The following is a 21828-nucleotide window of genomic DNA, read 5'->3' on the forward strand; positions in this document are numbered from 1 at the left end:
TATATACAGTACATATCACAGGTCTTATATACAGTACATATCACAGGTCTTATATACAGAACATATCACAGGTCTTATATACAGTACATGTCACAGGTCTTATATACTACATATATCTTATATACAGTACATATCACAGGTCTTATATATAGTACATATCACAGGTCTTATATACAGTACATATCACAGGTCTTATATACAGTACATATCACAGGTCTTATATACAGTACATATCACAGGTCTTATATATAGTACATATCACAGGTCTTATATATAGTACATATCACAGGTCTTACATACAGTACATATCACAGGTCTTATATACAGTACATATCACAGGTCTTATATACAGTACATATCACAGGTCTTATATACAGTACATATCACAGGTGGCCGGTTGCAACTTCATTTGGGAGGGCTGGCTCATAGTGATGGCTGGAACAGAATACATGGAATTTCCATGGTTACCATGTGTTTGATAACATTCTATTCACTCCATTCCAGCCATTAATATTAGCGTTCCTCCCCACAGCAGCCTCCTGTGATATGTATATAACCAGGCACTATATTCTAATAGGCCTAATGAATATGTAGGAATTTACATTCCTTCCTTTTTTGTGTTAGAATTATTTTGAGACTAAGGAAATATCAGGTTTTGGCTCGAACTCTCAATATTTGTAATAGATTTGTGCCCTTAAATATTTACTTAGTATTATGTGCAAATTTAATACAGTTGTTTGTAGGATTACATCATTGTTGTAATTTAAATAAAATAATGTATTTATGAAAGCTGTATCTGTAAACTCGTTTGTTTTCCGTAGTTAAAATGTTACAACCTTGTAGGCCGACAGGCCAGATGAATGACATATTTAGCTGTTTTGATAAGGAATAACTTTTCATTGCTTTTGTTGTTCTTCATTTATATTTATTCACATGTTTGTCATATTTTACAATACATTGTAAACATTACATTATAAACCTTTTGAACATAGATAGCTATAGAACCCTGATATGTTCTATGATTTGGTTGTTTTTGTGCATTTCTGTGTGGGCCTGGCCTCACCATCTCGTCGGCAGCGTATAGGCGCCACCTTGTGTCAATTTGGCAAACTACAGTGCAGGACGGGAAAAGAGAACAGGTCTTACCTTCAGTTTATTTTACAATACATAGCTACAAAGAAAAGCAAGGATGCAGTATGAAACCAGCGCTCTCTTACAATACCACTTATCTAATGTAACTAGCTTCTCAATAAAATAACTAACCAAATATCCCAATATCGCAAAGAGGTTTGTATACCATTGTTACAGCCAGTAATATGCACAGTCACGGTGGCCGAGAGGTTAAGGCGTTGGACTCGAAATCCAATGGGGTTTCCCCGCACAGGTTCGAATCCTGTTCGTGACGATTGTTCGCTTTTAGTATTTGCAGTTGTATTAAAGAGAACATACGGCAAATATATCGACAAAAGCAGTTTCTGCTTATATAGGCTTAGTTGGATTTCGAAAAAGCTACATGGAGAATTTATGCTTTATTATGAGGGAATGAGCTCTGAACGTAACACGCCCCCTTGATAACCATGTGTTGTTCTCGTCTCCCTAATTTTGACAGCTGTAAATTCATTTGAACCTGATTTGAACGATTTCCACCATCACTACTTGTCTCTCTTTCTCGCTTCAGTGACTTTAATCAAATATGTTCGCCATTGTGCCAAACGATGCTCAATTCTTGATAAAAGACGTAAGGTTGGGATTGAAGAATTTAAATTTAATCTTTATTGTGTTGGAAATGGGTGAGTGGTGAATGACAGTAAAATGTTTGTTTTATAAAAAATATTCAGTGTTTCATTTGGTGATGAATGAATGAATGCAAACTTTGTTCATTCTCTCCTTCCCTCCACCTGAAGGAAGGGTAACTAAAACAAAGGATGGGCATGAGGTTCGCTCCTGCAAGGTGGGGATCATTTCCTCATTATTCCCCCCCCCATCTTTATTCATTCTCATCCTGTCGTTTTCTGCTCTCTCCTTTCATGCAAACCTTCTACCTGTCTCCCGTAAAGTGGGATAATTGCTCTCTTCCCGTAAAGTGGGATAATTGCTCTCTTCCACCTCCCTCTCCTGTCAGGTGGCTGATAAAAGTGGGTGCATCACCCTGTCTGTGTGGGACGAGGTGGGTGGACTCATCCAGCCAGGAGACATCCTCCGCCTCTCACGAGGGTATCTATCTATCTATCTATCTATCTATCTATCTATCTATCTATCTATCTATCTAGTTCTGTCTCTGTCTCTCTGACAATTATGTCATTACGTCAGTATACATTGTTGTAACGATGTGCAAATAGTTAAAGTAAAAAATGGAACATAAATAAACATAAATATGGGTTGTATTTACAATGGTGTTTGTTCTTCACTGCTTGACGTTTTCTTGTGGCAACAGGAATCTTGCTGTTGTAATTGCACACTGTGGTATTTCACCCAATAGATATGGGACTTTATCAAAGTTGGATTTGTTTTCGAGTTCTTTGTGGGTCTGTGTAATCTGAGGGAAATATGTGTCTCTAATATGGTCATACGTTTGAAAAGGAGGTTATGAAGTGCAGCTCAGTGTCTCTCTCTCTGTCGTCTGTCTGTTTCTCTCTCTCGTCAGCTATGCATCCCTGTGGAAGGGCTGTCTGACACTCTACACAGGCAGAGGAGGAGACCTGCAGAAGATAGGAGAGTAAGACACACAAACTGTTGACTTGGATGTTAATGTGTTGTAGATTTCGTTAAGGTACTGATCTGTGTTGTATTGTAGTTTTTGCATGGTCTTCTCTGAGGTGCCAAACTTTAGTGAACCAAACCCAGAGGCACTGGCCCAGGCCAACAGGCCGGTGAGTACACACACCAGAATGATCTATATATTTTATTTGTCATGTTATTTTCTACATCTAACCTCCTCCCCATCACCTCTTCCTTTCTCTCTGTTCATCTCATCCTCCTCTCCTTCTCTCTCTGTTCATCTCATCCTCCTCTCCTTCTCTCTCTGTTCATCTCATCCTCCTCTCCTTCTCTCTGTGTTCATCTCATCCTCCTCTCCTTCTCTCTGTGTTCATCTCATCCTCCTCTCCTTCTCTCTCTGTTCATCTCATCCTCCTCTCCTTCTCTCTGTGTTCATCTCATCCTCCTCTCCTTCTCTCTCTGTTCATCTCATCCTCCTCTCCTTCTCTCTCTGTTCATCTCATCCTCCTCTCCTTCTCTCTGTGTTCATCTCATCCTCCTCTCCTTCTCTCTGTGTTCATCTCATCCTCCTCTCCTTCTCTCTCCTGTTCATCTCATCCTCCTCTCCTTCTCTCTGTGTTCATCTCATCCTCCTCTCCTTCTCTCTGTGTTCATCTCATCCTCCTCTCCTTCTCTCTCTGTTCATCTCATCCTCCTCTCCTTCTCTCTCTGTTCATCTCATCCTCCTTCTCTCTCTCCTTCTCTCTCTGTTCATCTCATCCTCCTCTCCTTCTCTCTCTGTTCATCTCATCCTCCTCTCTTCTCTCTCTGTTCATCTCATCCTCCTCTCCTTCTCTCTCTGTTCATCTCATCCTCCTCTCCTTCTCTCTCTGTTCATCTCATCCTCCTCTCCTTCTCTCTTTGTTCATCTCATCCTCCTCTCCTTCTCTCTCTGTTCATCTCATCCTCCTCTCCTTCTCTCTCTGTTCATCTCATCCTCCTCTCCTTCTCTCTCTGTTCATCTCATCCTCCTCTCCTTCTCTCTTTGTTCATCTCATCCTCCTCTCCTTCTCTCTCTGTTCATCTCATCCTCCTCTCCTTCTCTCTCTGTTCATCTCATCCTCCTCTCCTTCTCTCTGTTCATCTCATCCTCCTCTACTTCTCTATCTGTTCATCTCATCCTCCTCTCCTTCTCTCTCTCCAGTCTAAAGTTGAGTCCCAGAACAGTTCTTCTGTCAGTCAAAGCTCCACCCCCTCAGTCCCCACCCTCACATACTCTTCCAATGGATGCTCTCCGCTCTCCCGGAATCCAACCTATGGGAGCACAGGACAGCAGACTGGGCGAGGCTCCGGAGGTCCTGGCACCGACAGCAAGCCCACAGAATCTGTGGGCAACAGCAGGGACCCCCGGCAAGGGCTAAAGAGGAAATGACGCTGGTTTCAAATCAACACGTATCTTGGGCCTAGCTGTATTTTTATTTAGCAAGTTTAATCATTTTTGTTAACGTGGCCATCATTTTCTAAGGAATGTTACACATTTGGTTCAAATAAATAAATCATAACTAAAAGATTTTGGGGGTTTGAGGTAAAGTTATGCCGGCAGATAGCCTGCCCCCCTTTCAACACGTCTGTACCGGCAGATAGCCTGCCCCCCTTTCAACACGTCTGTACCGGCAGATAGCCTGCCCCCCTTTCAACACGTCCGTACCGGCAGATAGCCTGCCCCCCTTTCAACACGTCCGTACCGGCAGATAGCCTGCCCCCCTTTCAACACGTCTGTACCGGCAGATAGCCTGCCCCCCTTTCAACACGTCTATACCGCAGATAGCCTGCCCCCTTTCAACACGTCCGTACCGGCAGATAGCCTGCCCCCCTTTCAACACGTCTGTACCGCAGATAGCCTGCCCCCCCTTTCAACACGTCCTGTACCGGCAGATAGCCTGCCCCCTTTCAACACGTCTGTACCGGCAGATAGCCTGCCCCCTTTCAACACGTCTGTACCGGCAGATAGCCTGCCCCCTTTCAACACGTCCGTACACGCAGATAGCCTGCCCCCTTTCAAATCGTCTGTAACGGCAGATAGCCTGCCCCCTTTCAACACGCCTGTACCGGCAGATAGCCTGCCCCCTTTCAACACGTCCGTACCGGCAGATAGCCTGCCCCCCTTTCAAAACGTCTGTACCGGCAGATAGCCTGCCCCCCTTTCAACACGTCCATACAGGCAGACAGCCTGCCCCCCTTTCAACACGCGTCCATACCGCAGATAGCCTGCCCCCTTTCAACACGCCCATACACAAAGACAGCCTGCCCCCTTTCAACACGCTCCATACAGGCAGATAGCCTGCCCCCTTTCAACACGCCCATACCGGCAGATAGCCTGCCCCCTTTCAACACGTCCGTACAGGCAGATAGCCTGCCCCCTTTCAACACGTCCGTACCGGCAGATAGCCTGCCCCCTTTCAACACGTCCGTACACGGCAGATAGCCTGCCCCCTTTCAACACGTCCGTACCGGCAGATAGCCTGCCCCCTTTCAACACGCCCGTACCGGCAGATAGCCTGCCCCCTTTCAACACGTCCGTACAGGCAGATAGCCTGCCCCCTTTCAACACGTCCGTACCGGCAGATAGCCTGCCCCCTTTCAACACGCCCATAGCCTGCCCCCTTTCAACACGTCCGTACCATCGCAGATAGCCTGCCCCCTTTCAACACGTCCGTACAGGCAGATAGCCTGCCCCCTTTCAACACGTCCGTACAGGCAGATAGCCTGCCCTCCTTTCAACACGTCCATACAGGCAGATAGCCTGCCCCCCTTTCAACACGTCCGTACCGGCAGATAGCCTGCCCCCTTTCAACACGCCCATAGCCTGCCCCCTTTTAACACGTAGCCGCCCCCTTTCAACACGCAGATAGCCTGCCCCCTTTCAACACGTCCGTACAGGCAGATAGCCTGCCCCCTTTCAACACGTCCGTACCGGCAGATAGCCTGCCCCCTTTCAACACGGCAGATCCATAGCCTGCCCCCAGATTTTTCAACACGTCCGTACCGGCAGATAGCCTGCCCCCTTTCAACACGTCCGTAGATAGGCAGATAGCCTGCCCCCTTTCAACACGTCCGTACAGGCAGATAGCCTGCCCCCTTTCAACACGTCCGTACCGGCAGATAGCCTGCCCCCCTTTCAACACGTCCGTACAGGCAGATAGCCTGCCCCCCTTTCAACACGTCCGTACAGGCAGATAGCCTGCCCCCCTTTCAACACGTCCGTACCGGCAGATAGCCTGCCCCCCTTTCAACACGTCTGTACCGGCAGATAGCCTGCCCCCACGTTCAACACGTCTGTACCGGCAGATAGCCTGCCCCCCTTTCAACACGTCCGTACAGGCAGATAGCCTGCCCCCCTTTCAACACGTCTGTACCGGCAGATAGCCTGCCCCCTTTCAACACGTCCGTACAGACAGATAGCCTGCCCCCCTTTCAACACGCCTGCCCATACTGGCAGATAGCCTGCCCCCTTTCAACACGTCCATACAGGCAGATAGCCTGCCCCCCTTTCAACACGTCCATAGCCTGCCCCCCTTTCAACACGTCCGTACCGGCAGATAGCCTGCCCCCCTTTCAACACGTCCGTACAGGCAGATAGCCTGCCCCCCTTTCAACACGTCCGTACAGGCAGATAGCCTGCCCTCCTTTCAACACGTCCATAGCCTGCCCCCCTTTTAACACGTCCGTACCGGCAGATAGCCTGCATCCCTTTCAACACGTCCGTACAGGCAGATAGCCTGCCCCCCTTTCAACACGTCCGTACCGCAGATAGCCTGCCCCCTTTCAACACGCCCATAGCCTGCCCCCTTTCAACACGTCCGTACCGGCAGATAGCCTGCCCCCTTTCAACACGTCCGTACCGGCAGATAGCCTGCCCCCCTTTCAACACGCCCATAGCCTGCCCCCTTTCAACACGTCCGTACCGGCAGATAGCCTGCCCCCTTTCAACACGTCCGTACCGCAGATAGCCTGCCCCCTTTCAACACGTCCGTACCGGCAGATAGCCTGCCCCCTTTCAACACGTCCGTACAGACAGATAGCCTGCCCCCTTTCAACACGTCCATACTGGCAGATAGCCTGCCCCCTTTCAACACGTCCATACAGGCAGATAGCCTGCCCCCTTTCAACACGTCCATACTGGCAGATAGCCTGCCCCCTTTCAACACGTCCATACAGGCAGATAGCCTGCCCCCCTTTCAACACGTCCATACCGGCAGATAGCCTGCCCCCCTTTCAACACGTCCTTACCGGCAGATAGCCTGCCCCCCTTTCAACACGTCCATACTGGCAGATAGCCTGCCCCCCTTTCAACACGTCCATACAGGCAGATAGCCTGCCCCCTTTCAACACGTCCATGCCGGCAGATAGCCTGCCCCCTTTCAACACGTCCATACTGGCAGATAGCCTGCCCCCCTTTCAACACGTCCATACAGGCAGATAGCCTGCCCCCCTTTCAACACGTCCATACTGGCAGATAGCCTGCCCCCCTTTCAACACGTCCATACTGGCAGATAGCCTGCCCCCCTTTCAACACGTCCATACTGGCAGATAGCCTGCCCCCCTTTCAACACGTCCATACTGGCAGATAGCCTGCCCCCCTTTCAACACGTCCATACTGGCAGATAGCCTGCCCCCCTTTCAACACGTCCATACTGGCAGATAGCCTGCCCCCCTTTCAACACGTCCATACTGGCAGATAGCCTGCCCCCCTTTCAACACGTCCATACTGGCAGATAGCCTGCCCCCCTTTCAACACGTCCATACAGGCAGATAGCCTGCCCCCCTTTCAACAGATAGACCTACTCATTCAAGGGTTTTGCTTTATTTGTACTGTTTTCTACATTGTAGGGCTAGCCAATGGAAGTCCATAGAGTCACTCCTCCCAACAAAATAATGTGAGAGATGAGCTCCCTATGAGTCCAGTAGGCTATACAAGTCTGAGATAAAATAAGAAGTATGCCTATGCTAGTTCAGCATTTGAGTAAAAGTTCACAGAAGAATCACAAGTTAACTAGCCTACATATAAATTCAGATCAGTCCAAAGTCCACAGTGTACATGTGGGTGGGGGGGGACACACACAAGCAATGACCCCCTGACGAAGGCTCCTGCAGTCAGACAACTTAACTGTGGTGCAGGATGTTGTGTGCTGGATTTCCAAGTTGTGTCCCACCTAGTCTGCTACTGACTTCCTGTTTATAAGCCTTGTCCCCTGCCCAAGACCAGTGGTATGTTCTTCCTAATTCTACCAAGTCTAAAAATGAAACTGAAAGTCTGTCAATGTGGGTGGAGACAGTGTTTCTGTAGTAGCCAGGTTTTTCATTCGGTTAGTTTGCAAAGACAATGGACAAATACAGACCGAGTGCCTGAGAGAAGTTTGAGGTGTTAGCTGCTAACGATTGCTCCACGATCGGCTACAGACACATATCCTTACTGGTTTAAGAGGCTTTCACTTTTAACAACTGTTCTAAGACCAGTCATGCTTGACGAGGGTGTACGCTACGAGGCCCTATCAGTGGCAATGGGAGCCACGGTGAGGCCCTTGTCCGACTTTCAGAGGAACAACCCTGGCAAGACACCTGAAAACCTTCTGACTGTGGAAGGCTTTCTCATCGGTTCTATCCTGGGCGTCACCTCTCTCCTGCAGTGGCTCAGCCCTGTCTCATGGTTGACATGGGGGTTATCAGTGCTTTTCTCCAGCCAGGACAAAAGAAAGGTAATCAACACCGAACTCTTTGTGGATGAGGCAACATTCTTCGATAGGCAGTTCGATTATGACTTCACCGACGTTTCCGACTCTGAGAATTTTGTGAGAGGCGATGAGAGTTACAAGCGACCGTGTGGATGGAAACGGATCGCGTTGAAGGTTCTGGACAAATACGGAGATAACACATGGCTCGGTCCAAACGGGATTCGGACATACTCATACCCCGGGGAGTGGCCAGTGTCATACCACGGTACCAGCGAGGACGGGGCTAAAGGCATCATCCAGTCCCACTATAAAGTAGGAGACAGGCAGCTCTACGGGCGAGGCATCTACTCCACTCCTGACCTCAGCCAAGCCAGCGGCTACGCCAGAGACTTTGTGTCGAAGACAAACGGGAAAACCTACAGGATGGTCCTTCAGAACCGTATCAACCCAGCCCAACGGAAGATCTGTAAGAGAGTTGACTACTGGCTTGTTCCAGTTAATGACGGCACATCTGAGGAAGAAGAGAGGAGGATTGTGGAGAGCTCCATCCGCCCCTATGGGATTCTGCTGAAGGAGATGTGAAGGGGCATGTGATAAGAGAAGGTAAACCAAAGTCATAGGGAAGGTGTCAATTACATACTCCCCGCGTCCTCTCTCCTCGTACCTTTCTCAAAACCCATTACATGAGAAAGCCAGAGTTCCTTCCCCTCAGACCTTCTCTTCCAATCTGTTTTGAGAAGGAGACAAGGAGTATGCAATTGAGATCTTCCCATATAGAGACTAGAGCAGGAGGCCATATTGCTTATTTTTCAGAAATAATTGCCTTTTGAAGGAGTTAGATTATATTTCATTAATTAGATTTGAACTGCTAGATATTCTGTCGTCTTTCTTCATTTGACAGTTTTCTGTCTGTCTGTATCAGTGAAGTGCCTTACTGTGTGCCATTTGTGAATTACATCTATGTCTATGTAACATGTGTTCACTATATTTTCTACAATGTATCCATTTTCTACAGTTAATGGTGTGACATTAATAATGCACCTTGTTAGGTGAGTTGAAATGGATCTTTCGTTCAGTGATCTGCCATTTCTGCTTTTTCCTTTTTATATATGATTAAATGTATTATTATTTTGTTTCACCACACACTTTTATCGCCCTTTTTGTTAGCTTCTGTTTTAGTTTCCTGTAGAAAATGAAACTAGCGCCAACAGATCTGTCCCTGCAACATGTTGTACTGCACTTCTGCTATTTGAACACAGGAGGGCAGCACACCGTTTACATGACAATTTCTCAGGGTAGTCATTCTCAGCTGTGAGGAAGTGGTTTATTTTATAAAGTCACACCTGTTGTAACATGACTATTTCTCAGGGTAGTCATTCTCAGCTGTGAGGAAGTGGTTTATTTTATAAAGTCACACCTGTTGTAACATGACTATTTCTCAGGGTAGTCATTCTCAGCTGTGAGGAAGTGGTTTATTTTATAAAGTCACACCTGTTGTAACATGACTATTTCTCAGGGTAGTCATTCTCAGCTGTGAGGAAGTGGTTTATTTTATAAAGTCACACCTGTTGTAACATGACTATTTCAAGGTGTTGTTAGTGTTAATTATGTTTGAAATAAAGATGTCTCAAACAGATAAAGTTCAATAGACATTTATGTATTTGCCCCTGCATGTAGTGTATTTGCATATAGAAAATAAATGATATTGTCCATCTGATGAAACTTTTCCTGTGGCATCACTTTAGAATGTAAAAACCTCTCATTGTATCCATCATACTCATTAACAACACAGTAAACCTGACACCCTGTGCCGTAGGTAGACATAGGGAAACATGGGAACTCATTCCTATGATCTAGTAGTGCACGTGTCAAACTCATTCCTATGATCTAGTAGTGCACGTGTCAAACTCATTCCTATGATCTAGTAGTGCACGTGTCAAACTCATTCCTATGATCTAGTAGTGCACGTGTCAAACTCATTCCTATGATCTAGTAGTGCACGTGTCAAACTCATTTCTATGATCTAGTAGTGCACGTGTCAAACTCATTCCTATGATCTAGTAGTGCACGTGTCAAACTCATTCCTATGATCTAGTAGTGCACGTGTCAAACTCATTCCACGGAGGGCCGAGTGTCTGTGGGTTTTTGCTCCTCCCAAATTAGTAAGGAACTCCCCTCACCTGGTTGACTAGGTCTAAATGAAAGAAAAAAACAAAAAACCTACAGACAGTAGGCCCTCCATGGAATGAGTTTAACACACCTGATCTAGTGTATCAGAGTACCATGTTGATTACACCTAACCAAACCTCTCAGCTCTCCACAACTGCATAGGGAGAAGGAGCTAGAAGCCATTTGGGATTCTGTGCATGTTTATCTGTCGGTCTCTTTCTCACTCCTTCCCCTGTGAGTCATCTGTGGCTCTCTGTCTTCAGCAGTTTCTTATTGAGCCCGATAACCACAGAGGCAAAGTGGTTCAGACCCACAAAGTCTCCACAGATGATGTTGACAGCGGTCTGGTTCGGTCCAGGAGTCTGCTTCTCCACCCAGTCCAGCAGCAGGGAGAAACTCTTCATCGTTAACTTCCTCATCGTCAGACAGGGGTTGCAGACCACTACAGCAGTATCCTCCGTCAGGTTCAGCCCAGAGGTGAAGAAATGAGCTGTCAATCAAAGAGCTCAGCTGTCAATCAAAGGACACGCAAGACCACGCACACACACACTAACCTGCTCTTCCTTGGGCCTTCTGCTGCTCCTCCAGGTAAGAAATTACCTCTTTGGGGTCTGCCGAGTCAGCGTACCTGTAAAGGGTCAAAGGTTACAGGTTTAACACACATCCACACAGAGTGCCACACACACACAGAGTCCCACATACACACAGCGTACCAGTAAGGGATCTTAGGCCACAGTTCCTTGTGTTGGTGAAGAATCGTCTCATCGTCGTACGAAATTATGACCTGCTGCCCCAGATCCCAGCACTGGCTCAGATAGGGAGTCTCCTACACACACACACACACACACACATACACACACAAGAGTTCATTCACCTTTCATGCCAATAAAACTCAGAAAACAATGGACACTTCACTTCCTGAAAACTGAACTGATCCCAACTAACACCACTTCCTGAAAACATGAACTCACCGGAAACTGGCACCACTTCCTGAAAACTGAACTGACCCCAACCCTGACTGAGACAGGCAGTAGTGGGGTCTTGTCTATCCTGTACCTGTGGGGGGCAGAGTTGGTCTTTAAACAGCTGAGTGATGTAGCAGACCAGGGCCTGGTGCTCAGAGTCCGTCAGCAGGTAGAAGTGGGAACAGGACAGGATCACTACCTCCTTCTGGTGCTGCGCCAACCACACAGCCATGGTTGACAGGGCCTCCTACACACACACACACACACACACACACACACACAATGGATTGTGAATAATATTTCTAGTGCATATGCTCTCACATTGAGTACAGAAGATTCACACAGCAGAATGGCATGTGTGTTTACTATACCGTACCTTTACAGTCTGTAGCGTATAAATCATGTGTGTTTACTATACCGTACCTTTACAGTCTGTAGTGTATAAATCATGTGTGTTTACTATACCGTACCTTTACAGTCTGTAGCGTATAAATCATGTGTGTTTACTATGCCGTACCTTTACAGTCTGTAGCGTATAAATCATGTGTGTTTACTATACCGTACCTTTACAGTCTGTAGCGTATAAATCATGTGTGCTTACTATACCATGTACCTTTTTACAGTCTGTAGCGTATAAATCATGTGTGTTTACTATACCGTACCTTTACAGTCTGTAGCGTATAAATCATGTGTGTTTACTATACCGTACCTTTACAGTCTGTAGCGTATAAATCATGTGTGTTTACTATACCGTACCTTTACAGTCTGTAGCGTATAAATCATGTGTGTTTACTATACCGTACCTTTACAGTCTGTAGCGTATAAATCATGTGTGTTTACTATACCGTACCTTTACAGTCTGTAGCGTATAAATCATGTGTTTTACTATACCGTACCTTTACAGTCTGTAGCGTATAAATCATGTGTGTTTACTATACCGTCTGTAGCCTTTACAGTCTGTAGCGTATAAAATCATGTGTGTTTACTATACCGTACCTTTACAGTCTGTAGCGTATAAATCATGTGTGTTTACTATACCGTACCTTTACAGTCTGTAGCGTATAAATCATGTGTGTTTACTACTACCGTATACCTTTACAGTCTGTAGCGTATAAATCATGTGTGTTTACTATACCGTACCTTTACAGTCTGTAGCGTATAAATCATGTGTTTATAAATCTGTGTGTTTACTATACCGTACCTTTACAGTCTGTAGCGTATAAATCATGTGTGTTTACTATACCGTACCTTTACAGTCTGTAGCGTATAAATCATGTGTGTTTACTATACCGTACCTTTACAGTCTGTAGCGTATAAATTTACATGTGTGTTTACTACTATACCGTACCTTTACAGTCTGTAGCGTATAAATCATGTGTGTTTACTATACCGTACCTTTACAGTCTGTAGCGTATAAATCATGTGTGTTTACTATACCGTACCTTTACAGTCTGTAGCGTATAAATCATGTGTGTTTACTATACCGTACCTTTACAGTCTGTAGCGTATAAATCATGTGTGTTTACTATACAGTCTGTAGCGTAAATCTTTACAGTCTGTAGCGTATAAATCATGTGTGTTTTACTATAAATCATGTACTATACTTTTACAGTCTGTAGCGTATAAATCATGTGTGTTTACTATACCGTACCTTTACAGTCTGTAGCGTATAAATCATGTGTGTTTACTATACCGTACCTTTACAGTCTGTAGCGTATAAATCATGTGTGTTTACTATACCGTACCTTTACAGTCTGTAGCGTATAAATCATGTGTGTTTACTATACCGTACCTTTACAGTCTGTAGCGTATAAATCATGTGTGTTTACTATACCGTACCTTTACAGTCTGTAGCGTATAAATCATGTGTGTTTACTATGCCGTACCTTTACAGTCTGTAGCGTATAAATCATGTGTGTTTACTATACCGTACCTTTACAGTCTGTAGCGTATAAATCATGTGTGTTTACTATACCGTACCTTTACAGTCTGTAGCGTATAAATCATGTGTGTTTACTATACCGTACCTTTACAGTCTGTAGCGTATAAACTATACACCTTTACAGTCTGTGTTTACTATACCGTACCTTTACAGTCTGTAGCGTATAAATCATGTGTGTTTACTATACCGTACCTTTACAGTCTGTAGCGTATAAATCATGTGTGTTTACTATACCGTACCTTTACAGTCTGTAGCGTATAAATCATGTGTGTTTACTATACCGTACCTTTACAGTCTGTAGCGTATAAATCATGTGTGTTTACTATACCGTACCTTTACAGTCTGTAGCGTATAAATCATGTGTGTTTACTATACCGTACCTTTACAGTCTGTAGCGTATAAATCATGTGTGTTTACTATACCGTACCTTTACAGTCTGTAGCGTATAAATCATGTGTGTTTACTATACCGTACCTTTACAGTCTGTAGCGTATAAATCATGTGTGTTTACTATACCGTACCTTTACAGTCTGTAGCGTATAAATCATGTGTTTACTATACCGTTTTACAGTCTGTAGCGTATAAATCGTGTGTTTACTATACTTTTACAGTCTGTAGCGTATAAATCATGTGTGTTTACTATACCGTACCTTTACAGTCTGTAGCGTATAAATCATGTGTGTTTACTATACCGTACCTTTACAGTCTGTAGCGTATAAATCATGTGTGTTTACTATACCGTACCTTTACAGTCTGTAGCGTATAAATCATGTGTGTTTACTATACCGTACCTTTACAGTCTGTAGCGTATAAATCATGTGTGTTTACTATACCGTACCTTTACAGTCTGTAGCGTATAAATCATGTGTGTTTACTATACCGTACCTTTACAGTCTGTAGCGTATAAATCGCGTGTGTTTACTATACCGTACCTTTACAGTCTGTAGCGTATAAATCGCGTGTGTTTACTATGCCGTACCTTTACAGTCTGTAGCGTATAAATCATGTGTGTTTACTATACCGTACCTTTACAGTCTGTAGCGTATAAATCGCGTGTGCGAAGTACAGCGTCTCATCTGTGTTGTGTGTTTTTAGAAAGTCTTGTGTATTTTTTATGTTTTTATGGGCGATCCGTAGATCGAAGAACCGGATTCCAGCATCCAACTGATCAGGAATACTCCACGCCTATGGGAGAAAAGGACAGGGACAATCTCTAACTTAGATTGTATATAATATTAATAATACACACACACAGTTCTCTGTCTGCAGTGTGTTTGTGTGTTGTGTGTTTGGTGTGTGTTTTGTTGGTTTTATTATCCTTGTGGGGACCAGAAGTGCTTACAAGTATAGTAAAAAACAAGGGACATTTCACCAGTCCCCACAAGGAAAAAAGGCTATTTTCGGGTTAGGAGTTGGGTTCAGGGTTACAATTACAATTAGGGGTTAGGGTTGGGGAAAATAGGATTTTGAATGGGAATCAATAGTTTAGTCCCCACAAGGATAGGAAAACCAAGATGTGTGTGAAACCTGCCTGTGTGGTGGCCCAGCGGTAGACACAGGGGCGTACAATGCAGGGTGCCAGTCGATCCAGAAACTGCAGCATGAACGACTCAGAACCCAAGACAGGAGAGTGTGTATCCAGGCAGTAACTCATGCTGTCATGACTCCCTGCAAGCAGAGACAAAAAGAAAGACAAAACAAGCGCAGTCATATGACATCAAGGAAAGGGACTGAATAGGTTTGAAAAAAAACAGGCTTACTTCCTCTAATGAAACTCGTGACAAATGTTCTCTAGGCTAGTCCCATATAAACATAGTGTAATGAAACAGGCAGGGAACAGGTCTCGAACCCTCAACCTTCTAGCCCGAAGTCCAGTGCGCAATCGACTGTGCCCCAAAAGCATATTCAAGTGGCAGTCAATATCAGTGTTTATAATCCCAGGGTCGTTACAATAGCTTGTGCTCTAAACTCTATTCTATATCAAACTTTTTGTAACCTAAATAAAAAGGATAACAGTAGGCTATCACTCGACATTATTAAGTTCATTCTCACCGGGTATCGCCAGGTCCCAAAGCGGTGTACCCCACAGTTCCTCTGGCAGTTGAGACATCCAGTCTGCGTTAGTGGACGATGCGCCTCCGCGCTCCATTTCCACCACCTATTGATATCTACTATTGATGATAGCTTGTAAACAGCGAGCGGAATGTAGCAGGACCACAGTTACAATACTGTAGATATGTTGGATTTCACCCGGGTCTGTGACTAGAAAGAGATGAAAATGCCCTTTCCCATTTGGTCCTATTCTTTCTTCCGCATTCTCTTCAGCAGGAAGGGGACATTCCAGTCACCCCCCCCCCCCACAAAAACGTGACGTCGGGTAGCAATGGCATAACAGTGAGAATTGTGTCAAAAGAGTCCTCATACAAACTACCTATCAATTGTAGCTTTTTTATTGGACAGAAGATATACAATAGCCTACTAATACATGAAGTACAGTAACTATAACTGAGGCATGTTGAGTTTTGCTTAAAATCATAAAGTCACATTATTTTATTAGTGAGATTAGTGGTCAGTGGGCGCAGTTCAGTTGTGCAGCCGAGTTACTGGTTGATCATCATGGAATGATTGACAAGGGCCGGTTTTCAGTGTTTCCATTGTGTCACTCATCCAGTGAATGAATTTGCAGGAATGCCCTTTGCACCCAGGCCTGTGATCTGCAAGGAGAATAAAACACAGGCTGAATAAAACACACACACCCCAGTGGCGGTCGGTGCCGTTTCAGATTAGGGAGGAATATATTTTATATTTATGAGCATGGCCTTATTTCTAATACAGCATATTGGATGACTGTCATTCATATTCCATTTGCCCAGCTCATTGCAACCAATAGGTTTAGGCTACTACATGATACAAAGTGTTTCCCTATACCTATCATGAGGTTACTACAACCTAGCTAGTATATAAAAGTATGAAAATGTATGCACTCACTACTGTAAGTCACTCTGGATAAGAGTGTCGCTAAATAACAGAAAAGGTTTGTAACACAGGTCGAGAGACAAATTGGAGTAATCAAGGTTACAAACAGTGACACATTCAATACTGCCTTGCACCCTCTGCATCTAGCTGATCTAGGTTGTAATCATAAGTTCAAAAAGTTGCAAACAAGAGATTCTATTGGACAAAATAGCTAGGTTTATCCCGGTTTCGTTCTGTTTGCTTCCGTTTAAGAATCATCACTTTGCTCGTTGTTTAATTCCTTCTCGCATCTACGCACTCTTCTCCTCTCCCCTTTTCCCTTCCTTTGTGGCCTTTAGTGCACCTTCATACCATAACCGCTACACACAGCCAACATCGTTGTCACCATATTAGCTAACGTCAGTCAACATAGCTACTAGAACAAATGTATTAGTAAACCCGCTACAATCACGCTGTACAGTGTACAGCAAGCAGTTACACTGGTGGGTCCCTGGTGGCAATATACCAGTGTTCCAGTGTTGGATAGCCTTAGCTAGCTAGCTAACACAAATAGCATACCTCTCTGTTTGAGCCAGATGTTTGAGTAGTCTAAATTAGGTAAGTGAAAGTGAAAAATTACAATGAAATATGCCTACAACAGCTCTCTCTCTCCCTCTTTTTCTCTCTGATGCTTCTCAATTTTTAAAGAAATTAATTTGTTAAAAACTGTTCAATTATAGTCTTTCTCTCTCTTTGAGTCAACTACTTCCCACATTTCATGCACTGCAGTGCTAGCTAGATGTAGCTTATGCTTTCAGTACTAGATTCATTCTCTGATCCTTTGACTGGGTGGACAACATGTCAGTTCTTGCTGCAAGAACTCTGATATGTTGGAGGTCCTCTGGAAGTCGTCATAATTATGAAAGGGGGTGTGAACCATGAGCCTCCTAGGTTTTGTATTGAAGTCAATGTACTCAGAGGGGATGGAAAATAGCTGTCCTCTGGCTACACCATGGTGCTACCACAGAGAGCTGTTCAGGCTACTGCAGACCATTACAAAACAGTGTTTTAATCAGTTATTTGGTCAAATGTGAATACATTCAGTATAGTTTTATCTAAAAAGGAGAACTTTTTGAATGTTTCACTTTTTTTTTTCTTCTGAAATTTACTGCATAGGATGGTCCTCCCCTTCCTCCTCCGAGGAGCCTCCACTGACACACACACACGTACCCTAAAGACACATCCTGCCTGCGGTTGCTTGGCCATGTCTGCCTCATCCATTCCCTTACAGGCTGAGGTCACGTACAGGTCTGAATAGTCTCTACCCCCGAAACAACATGATGTTGTCTTATCCACCGGTAGCTTCACTGTCTGCAAACGCACCCCTGAGAAGAGGGGGAGGGAAGATGGAGAGGGAGAAATGAGAGAGGGAGGCAGCAGAGGGAGAGAAGAGGGGGAGGGAAGATGGAGAGGGAGAAATGAGAGAGGGAGGCGGCAGAGGGAGAGAAGAGGGGGAGGGAAGATGGAGAGGGAGAAATGAGAGAGGGAGGCAGCAGAGGGAGAGAAAAGGGGGGGGGATTGGTGGTTTTTACCTTCATATTACAATATACTGTAACTGTTACGCTCTGACACATATAGGCAGGTACACACACACCTGTCTGTGGGTCAATCTGAATCACTCTGCCTCCACTGTAGCAGGCGACCCAGAGTCTACCGTCTGCGTCAATACACATGCCATCAGGAATCCCCTCCCCCTCGTCCATCTTATACACCATCCGCCGGTTACCTACACACACACACGGCTGTCGATGTAGTACAAGGTTTATGTGTGTGTGTGTGTGTGTGTGTGTGTGTCCCTCACTGATACTCCCGGTGTTGATGTCATAGTTGAAAGCGTCCACAGTGTAGGTGAGGCTGTCTATGTAGTAGAAGGTTTTGTGGTCCAGAGACCAGTCCAGACCGTTTGAGATGTCCACCTGGTCAAATAATAAAAACAGCAACATAAAGGATCGCTTCAGTCTCTACTCATCTAATACCTTATAGGATTAGTCTTTGCTACTGTTTATCTCACACTAACACTTAACTGTTTATGCTAGAAACGATCATTGAGAACATTCCACTTCCACCCTTATGTGTCACCTGATTGAAATGTTTGACTACAATGTGGTCCTTGTTCAGGGAGAACAGAGAACCCTGCTTCAGCTCTAGAACTGTAGGACGTTCCTCTATCGCCATGGTACCTGACAGAACACAGTTAACAGAACATTTACATGGAACACAAAACAGATGTGGTAGAAGAGAGGTTGATGGATTAATGGATTGTCAAATTAATTGATCTATCAATCTCTACCTGCAAAGAGGCGTCCAGCAGGGTCCACCTTGCCGTCATTAAAGCGGTTGTTGGGTTTGTCTTCATCGATGACAGCGATGGTGGAGATGGACTTAGACTCCCAGTCCAGCGCTCCAAAACTCCGTCCCTCTCCGATCACATAGCCTCCAGACCGCCGGGGGACCGCACAGCCCACAAACTTCTCTGGGGGGAGGAGTGGGGATTGGTGAGGAGGGGAACAGGGAGAGGGAGAGGGGGAGTTGGAAACAGGGAGGGTGGGGATTGGAGGAAGAGAAGAGAGGGAAAAGGTGAGGAGGGGAGCAGGGAGAGGGACGGGGGGAGTTGGAAACAGGGAGGGGTGGGGATTGGAGGAAGAGAAGAGAGGGAAAAGGTGAGGAGGGGAGCAGGGAAGGGACGGGGAGTTGGAAACAGGGAGGGGGGGATTGGAGGAAGAGAAGAGGGAAAAGGTGAGAAAGGGAGCAGGGAGGGACGGGGGAGTTGGGGAGGAGTTGGAGGAAGAGAAAGAGGGAAAAGGTGAGGAGAGGGAGCAGGGAGAGGGACGGGGGAGTTGGAAACAGGGAGGAAAAAAGGTGAGGAGAGGGAGCAGGGAGAGGGACGGGGGAGTTGGAAACAGGAGGAGGAGGAAGAGAAGAGAGGGAAAAGGTGAGGAGAGGGAGCAGGGAGAGGGACGGGGGGAGTTGGAAACAGGGAGGATTGGAGGAAGAGAAGAGAGGGAAAAGGTGGGGAGGGGAGCAGGGAGAGGGATTTGGAAACAGGAGGAGGAGGAAGAGAAGGAGGGAAAAGGTGAGGAGAGGGAGCAGGGAGAGGGATGGGGGAGTTGGAAACAGGGAGGATTGGAGGAAGAGAAGAGAGGGAAAAGGTGAGGAGGGGAGCAGGGAGAGGGATGGGGGAGTTGGAAACAGGGAGGATTGGAGGAAGAGAAGAGAGGGTGAAAAGGTGAGGAGGGGGGGGAGCAGGGAGAGGGATGGGGGGAGTTGGAAACAGGGAGGATTGGAGGAAGAGAAGAGAGGGAAAAGGTGAGGAGAGGGAGCAGGGAGAGGGACGGGGGAGTTGGAAACAGGGAGGATTGGAGGAAGAGAAGAGAGGGAAAAGGTGAGGAGAGGGAGCAGGGAGAGGGACGGGGGGAGTTGGAAACAGGGAGGATTGGAGGAAGAGAAGAGAGGGAAAAGGTGAGGAGAGGGAGCAGGGAGAGGGACGGGGGGAGTTGGAAACAGGGAGGATTGGAGGAAGAGAAGAGAGGGAAAAGGTGAGGAGAGGGAGCAGGGAGAGGGACGGGGGAGTTGGAAACAGGGAGGATTGGTGGAAGAGAAGAGAGGGAAAAGGTGAGGAGAGGGAGCAGGGAGAGGGACGGGGGGAGTTGGAAACAGGGAGGATTGGTGGAAGAGAAGAGAGGGAAAAGGTGAGGAGAGGGAGCAGGGAGAGGGACGGGGGGGGGGGGGTTGGAAACAGGGAGGGTTGTAAAAATAAAAATACAGAACATGACAGGAGTATAAGGTGTGCTGTTGCTACCTCAGAGCCCAAACAACCCGGATGAAGAACAAACTGGATCTACAAAATAGAAGTTCAAGAAAAAGGATCTTTACTGAACCTTAGAGGTTAAGACACTTTTTCACCCAGGGTCACAGCTGCCTTTCTGATTGGTTTACCTGTGGCCACTGTCTCTTTCTGATTGGTTGCTGGGTTCCAGCGGTGGATCTTCTGTCCTGATATGTCCACAAAGAGTAGAGTTCCTTCTTTCTCCTCCCACACCGGCCCTTCTCCGATCTCACATCTCTCTTTCACCACACACTCCACCTTCACAGACATGACTAAAGCAATTTGACACACACACACACACACAGTAGCCAAGGGGCATCATGCACCCCAAGAATCTGAGTGTAATATTCGTAGTGTAAACATACTGAATTGTAATTGTATGCATTTTACCGCCGTATCATACTGCGCTATGATTGGTTAAGAACCACACAGGTGGTGAGGTCATCTTCGGATGATCATGGTTGGAGACACGTGAACATGCCAGTTATAGATAGTTAATAAAGAGCTGCGTTTAGAAATATCCTGCATGTTATTATTTTGTACGAAGCGCGCAAAACAAGACACCGAGGGGACACAAAGTACCCAAGGATGGCTGGGGGAGGTCCAGGTCTTTTACATCTACCACTAAAAGTAGATCACTTTTGCAACAAACAGTCAAATTGAAGTCTAAAACATCTGGTTTCCCATAAAACGCCCCCCAAGATAGTTACTCTTAATATACAATAATGTACAAAACATTAAGAACACCTGCTCTTTCTGCGACATAGACCAGGTGAATCCAGGTGAAAGTTATGATCCCTTGTTAAATTCACTTCAAATCAGTGTAGATGAAGGGGAGGAGAAATGTTAAATAATGATTTTTAAGCCTTGAGACACAGATTGTGTATTTGTGCCAGAGAGAGTGAATGGGCAAGACAAAAAATGTGCCTTTGAACAGGGTACTCTGCGAGTTATACACCGTAGCCTGCACAGCTGTTGAATTATCTCTTAGGCAGCGAGTGAACTTCTAATTCACTCACTCTCATTTCTATAAGTAACCCCCATATAAATGACTGCACTACACCGATTTGTTTAGAATTTTAGCCAACAGTTGGCTAGGATACTATAACTTGCAACTTTGTTTATGATTTCTCAGAAAATAACACATCGTACAGACACGGATACATTACCTGTTTTACACGCCGAAGTCGCCTGAAGAGCTTCTGAATCACGCGACAGCAAGTCTCTCCGCTCACAGACAGACAGCCAGCCATAGACAAATAAACAGACCATGTGACAGGGGTAGTCCCGCTCCCCCAGCAGTACCTCTTTCTCAACTGAAAACGTATTCCGTCAGCAAAAAAAGCGTCGTAAATTCGGACCATAAATTCTAATTTATACTAACATTTGACATGAACCCCCCCCAACACACACACACAGTAGGCCTGTAGTTACGGTATAGCTGTTGAATGTCGTCTATTCACTTTTATGCACATTTTCTGA

The 21828-nt window shown here is 45.6% G+C and overlaps 4 protein-coding genes and 1 non-coding gene across 8 annotated transcripts in view; 3 read left to right on the forward strand and 2 right to left on the reverse strand.

Annotated features, from left to right (window-relative positions):
- LOC135573718 (mitochondrial pyruvate carrier 2-like) overlaps positions 1–789 on the forward strand; it is a 7484-nt gene extending 6695 nt beyond the window's left edge. Inside the window, exons 5-6 of the mRNA XM_065023370.1 lie at positions 1–96; positions 140–789. The exon at positions 1–96 is cut by the window's left edge and continues 275 nt beyond it. The gene's annotated coding sequence lies outside the window, so the exon portion shown is untranslated. The remainder of the gene's footprint in view (positions 97–139) is intronic.
- A 93-nt stretch (positions 790–882) lies between these two features.
- nabp1b (nucleic acid binding protein 1b) lies at positions 883–4330 on the forward strand. Its single transcript, XM_065023365.1, has 6 exons — positions 883–1790; positions 1905–1951; positions 2123–2214; positions 2645–2716; positions 2795–2870; positions 3902–4330. Exons 1-6 carry the CDS (start codon positions 1694–1696, stop codon positions 4127–4129), a joined length of 612 nt encoding a protein of 203 aa, XP_064879437.1. The 5' UTR covers positions 883–1693; the 3' UTR covers positions 4130–4330.
- On the forward strand, positions 1324–1405 carry trnas-cga (transfer RNA serine (anticodon CGA)). Its single transcript has one exon. It is a non-coding gene; the product is annotated as a tRNA-Ser (tRNA).
- Positions 4331–10065: 5735 nt separating the features above from the next.
- LOC115127931 (PI-PLC X domain-containing protein 1-like) lies at positions 10066–15839 on the reverse strand. Its single transcript, XM_029657544.2, has 7 exons — positions 15558–15839; positions 15037–15173; positions 14532–14690; positions 11655–11810; positions 11312–11424; positions 11153–11226; positions 10066–11088 (listed from the first exon to the last, which is right to left on the reverse strand). The coding sequence occupies exons 1-7, from the start codon at positions 15652–15654 to the stop codon at positions 10838–10840; spliced, it is 987 nt and encodes a 328-aa protein (XP_029513404.1). The 5' UTR covers positions 15655–15839; the 3' UTR covers positions 10066–10837.
- Positions 15840–15939: 100 nt separating this feature from the next.
- rgn (regucalcin) lies at positions 15940–21621 on the reverse strand. 4 transcript variants are annotated; one of them, XM_029657541.2, is made up of 8 exons: positions 21516–21621; positions 20457–20618; positions 18811–18993; positions 18600–18700; positions 18322–18436; positions 18115–18246; positions 17691–17845; positions 15940–16219 (listed from the first exon to the last, which is right to left on the reverse strand). In XM_029657541.2, exons 1-8 carry the CDS (start codon positions 21616–21618, stop codon positions 16169–16171), a joined length of 1002 nt encoding a protein of 333 aa, XP_029513401.2. In that variant the 5' UTR covers positions 21619–21621; the 3' UTR covers positions 15940–16168. The 4 variants fall into 4 exon arrangements, with proteins under 4 accessions (XP_029513401.2, XP_029513400.1, XP_064879457.1 ...); XM_029657540.1 differs by having other exon boundaries at positions 20457–20604; positions 21516–21614; XM_065023385.1 differs by having other exon boundaries at positions 18115–18436.
- Between the last annotated feature and the right edge of the window lie 207 nt (positions 21622–21828).

The sequence above is a fragment of the Oncorhynchus nerka genome, linkage group LG2, assembly GCF_034236695.1.
Source record: "Oncorhynchus nerka isolate Pitt River linkage group LG2, Oner_Uvic_2.0, whole genome shotgun sequence".
Lineage (NCBI taxonomy): Eukaryota > Metazoa > Chordata > Actinopteri > Salmoniformes > Salmonidae > Oncorhynchus > Oncorhynchus nerka.